The sequence below is a fragment of the Gavialis gangeticus genome, unplaced genomic scaffold, assembly GCF_001723915.1.
Source record: "Gavialis gangeticus isolate Ggan-Ray unplaced genomic scaffold, GavGan_comp1, whole genome shotgun sequence".
NCBI lineage: Eukaryota > Metazoa > Chordata > Crocodylia > Gavialidae > Gavialis > Gavialis gangeticus.
In genome coordinates, this window is record NW_017729013.1 from 10,720,148 (window position 1) to 10,723,753 (window position 3,606).

The following is a 3,606-nucleotide window of genomic DNA, read 5'->3' on the forward strand; positions in this document are numbered from 1 at the left end:
AAAAAAAAAAAAAAAAAAAAAAGTAAGTTAACTTTTCAATGTGAAAACTGTGGATCCTCCATCTTCTGCACAAGAGGACCTATATCAACTGACTCCTCAGTTAAGGCCAGTCGAAGTGAGCGAGTGAGGGCCTCATCTGTAAGCGAACATGGATACTGAGATTTTATAGACTTCATTGTAAAAAAGGCACTTTCGCATAGATACGTACTGCCGAACATTGATACAATCTTTAAACCAAGATCCCTTAAATGTGGAAAGCGATTCTCTGGTATAAGCTTAAAGAAGTCCTGGCCTATTTCTCGTCTCCCAGCTAAGAATGGGTCAGCTTGTAGATCACACAGTTCAAGCTGTATGTTGGAAGACTGATTTTCAAGCACAGATCCAAGCGGGTTGTTGAAAAGCATCAGTGTGTTTTTCAGTAACTCCAGTTCAGTAAAGCGATTGTCAAATTCTTTCACCATAGCATCTACATTGGATGAGAATTCCAAAAAGTTTACACCTTCAAAATTTTCCATTTCTTTCTCCAGTTCTTTGCAAGATGGGAAATGTATAAGATCACCCTTTTCAAGACCAACCTTGAACAGTTTTAGCTTTCTTCGAAACCCATTCACACATCCAAAGAGGTCTGATATTGTGTTATTCTTACTCTGCAACTTTAAATTTAATTCATTTAAGTGAGTGGTAGTATCTGTCAAAAAGGCTAATTCGGCCAGAAACTGGGGAGACAAAAATCTTTCTTCAAGCTCTGTGGTGTCAGTTTTCACTTGTTCTTTTAGGAACACTGGAATTTCTTTTCTGAGAGCAAAGAACTTTATGAGAACCTTACCAGCACTTAGCCAACGAATTTCGGAATCCAGAGGTAAATCTCCATACACCAATTGCATTTCTTCCAAAAATGAGTGGAATTTACTGTGTAACAAAGATTTATTTCCACCACAAATAAGACTGGTAACCTTCACAACAACTTTCATAGCTTCAGCTTGTTTCACCCATTTCCCACACAAAGATTCTTGGTGAATCACACAGTGAATCATGGGGCATGTAACACCAGACTTCTTCAGAAGATCTGATAATCCAAATTCAGAACCAATAACAGTCCTACCACCATCTGTGGCAATACAGGTACATTTCTCAAAACCACCATATTCACTCACGCTGTTCTGAAGAGCTTCAAATATATCTATTCCCTTTGTAGTGTCATGTAATGAGACAAGAGACAGCAACTCCTCCTTCACTGAGAAATCTTCCTCCACAGTTCTGATAAATATGAGAAGCTGACTTGTCTCAGTTTGGTCAGTAATCTCTGCTAACGATAAGGAAAAATAGCGACACTTTTTGACATTGTATAATAACTTTTCACATACCTGATTGCTCATATCTTCAATTCTTTGGGCTACTGTCTGATGAGAGAGTGAAACTGTTTCAAAGTTTTTCACCATGTTCTCATCCCCAAATGCCCTGGCCATTTCAATTGCACATTTTTTCACTAGATCCCCATCACTGTATGGTTTCTTTGCTTTGGCTAACTGCAAAGTTACTGCATAAGAAGCTGCAGCACTTGATAGCTGTTCAGTATAATCCACTTCCCAATGTTCTGGAAATCTATTATTTTCTTCCTTAATTTTCCTCTTCTTTGATACATGCTTTGCCATCTTCACTCACGCTCACAAGGCAAAATAAAAGAGAACCCCCCCCCCCAAACCCTAGGTACAGTTTTTTTTGAGCAGCTCACTACTGTGCAAAGTGAATAGCTTGTCAGCAGAAAGAGTACAGCACATATACAAATCCACACTACTCTGTTTCCTAGTAATGCTTCCTCTTATACTTCACGGCACGTGTTCATTTATTGCACTGGTGAGAAATACCAATCACTGTAGCTCAGAAACACACCAATAATACCAATGTAAAGGTAATAAAACTCCTGTGTTTTTTCCTATATTATATATTTTTCAGGCTTCAATTATTCCATGATCTTCCATAAAGTACAAAAGAGAGATAAGTGGATGTGAAGCTGTCAGCCAAACCTGGAAGAAAAAACAAAAAAGAACTGGATAAGAATGTAGTTTAGAGACCTCCAAGGTCTCTCAAACAACTTGGTCTATTTCCATTACGAATGGGTTTCTTACAAATAGATTAAATGGAACGGCAGAATAGTTGAGGTTTGATACATCACCCTCTATGACAAAAAGAGCAACTAGGAACCTCTAGTAGCCTCAGAAATAATGGATTGTTAAGTGAAGATACAGTGGCCCCAACATTATTGACAGTACCAATACAGCTTTTGAATAAATGTTTATACAAGAACTTAATATAGAATTCTTCCTATTTTTTCCACTAATGGTTTCCATCATATTGCTCGATGGCTGTTTAGATACATTTGTCAGAGAGATTAAAGGGATATATAAAAAGCATTTAGAAGCAGATGAGACTATAGCCTGAACGAGCTCAGAGAGAAGATTATATGATCATACCCTGGTCAGAACCAAGACATGACATCTTGGTAATACCAGGTCAAACTATACTTCACTCATCATTGCTTTAGGCACATCTTATTTACGTCCAATAGATAAGTTACTTCTACAGGCAAAAAAATACCATCATCTGAATGGACTCTTAACTCTAGGACTGGAACAATCCTATTCCTGTCCCCTGAGAAGCCACTTTCCACAATTTTTTCCTTTCCAGTCCCTAACAACTATGAAACTATAATTCATTTGGGGACCTGTATACTTTCCCCACAGTAATAATTTTGTTTACAAGAATGCCTAAAACATTTAACAACCTGTTGATGCTTTCCCTGCACAGGCAAGGCAGGAATGACCAGATTTACAAACATTAAAAAATGAAATACTAGCAAAGTCTGCCTATGCCTTGGTACATCTTCCTACACCTACACCACAGACCCATGATCTGTGTGGCACTTCATTAGTAAAGGGGGCTCTTTCCCCTGCAGCAGCAATTGCCAACAGGTTGTGCAGCACCTTAAGGGTGCCTCAAGATCCCATCCAGGGCACTACGGTGCCACACAATGTGAGCACTGGTAAGTGTACAAATATGACTCTCAAGACAAACCCGGAGATGTCAAAAACAAATCCATTGCCTTAAAAAGATTCTGACCTGGTCCGACTTTTCTCAGTTCTTTGCAACAGAAAAAAAAACTCTATTGTTTTTCTGTAGTCAAAACACAAGCGAGTACTACTAAGAGCTGGCAGTTTCCAAGAGGAGCGGCTCGAGACCCTGGCGACTACGGACTACCCGCTGCGGGGAGCTGACAAGATGCGAAGTCCCGGCTCGAGCCACCGTCGCGCTGGAAGGACGTTTCCGCTCGTGGTTTTACTGCTTCCCCGCGTGTCCAGGCGGCCGCGCCGGGGACCGCGCTCGGGGGCGCCGCAGGCCCCGTGTAAAACTCAGGACGCCGCGTAAGGGCGTTTGCGGCCGTGCCCGCATCTGGGCGGGGCACGGCTAGGCTCGCTACGGCCAGCGCCTCGCGCAACGCCACAGGCCCAAGCGGAGAGCGGGAACCCACGGAGGCTCCTCGGCCCGGCCCGGCCCGGCCCGGCCCGGCCCGGCGGGGACCGAGACAAAGAGCGCGCCGCCGCCGCCACC

At 42.4% G+C, this 3,606-nt stretch overlaps 1 protein-coding gene across 3 annotated transcripts in view; it reads right to left on the reverse strand.

Moving 5' to 3' along the window:
- Nucleotides 1–3,606, reverse strand: part of LOC109293520 (general transcription factor II-I repeat domain-containing protein 2A-like) — a 6,194-nt gene that overhangs the window by 1,269 nt on the left and 1,319 nt on the right. Inside the window, exons 1-2 of one of the 3 annotated variants that reach the window (XM_019511521.1) lie at nt 3,118–3,494; nt 27–2,024 (exon numbers count right to left, since the gene is read on the reverse strand). In XM_019511521.1, the coding sequence (XP_019367066.1) occupies nt 36–1,652 (1,617 nt within the window). In that variant the 5' untranslated portion in view covers nt 1,653–2,024; nt 3,118–3,494 and the 3' untranslated portion in view covers nt 27–35. Of the gene's footprint in view, nt 1–26; nt 2,025–2,782; nt 2,973–3,117; nt 3,495–3,606 lie in introns of those variants that run through there. The other 2 variants (XM_019511520.1, XM_019511522.1) reach the window with 2 other exon arrangements.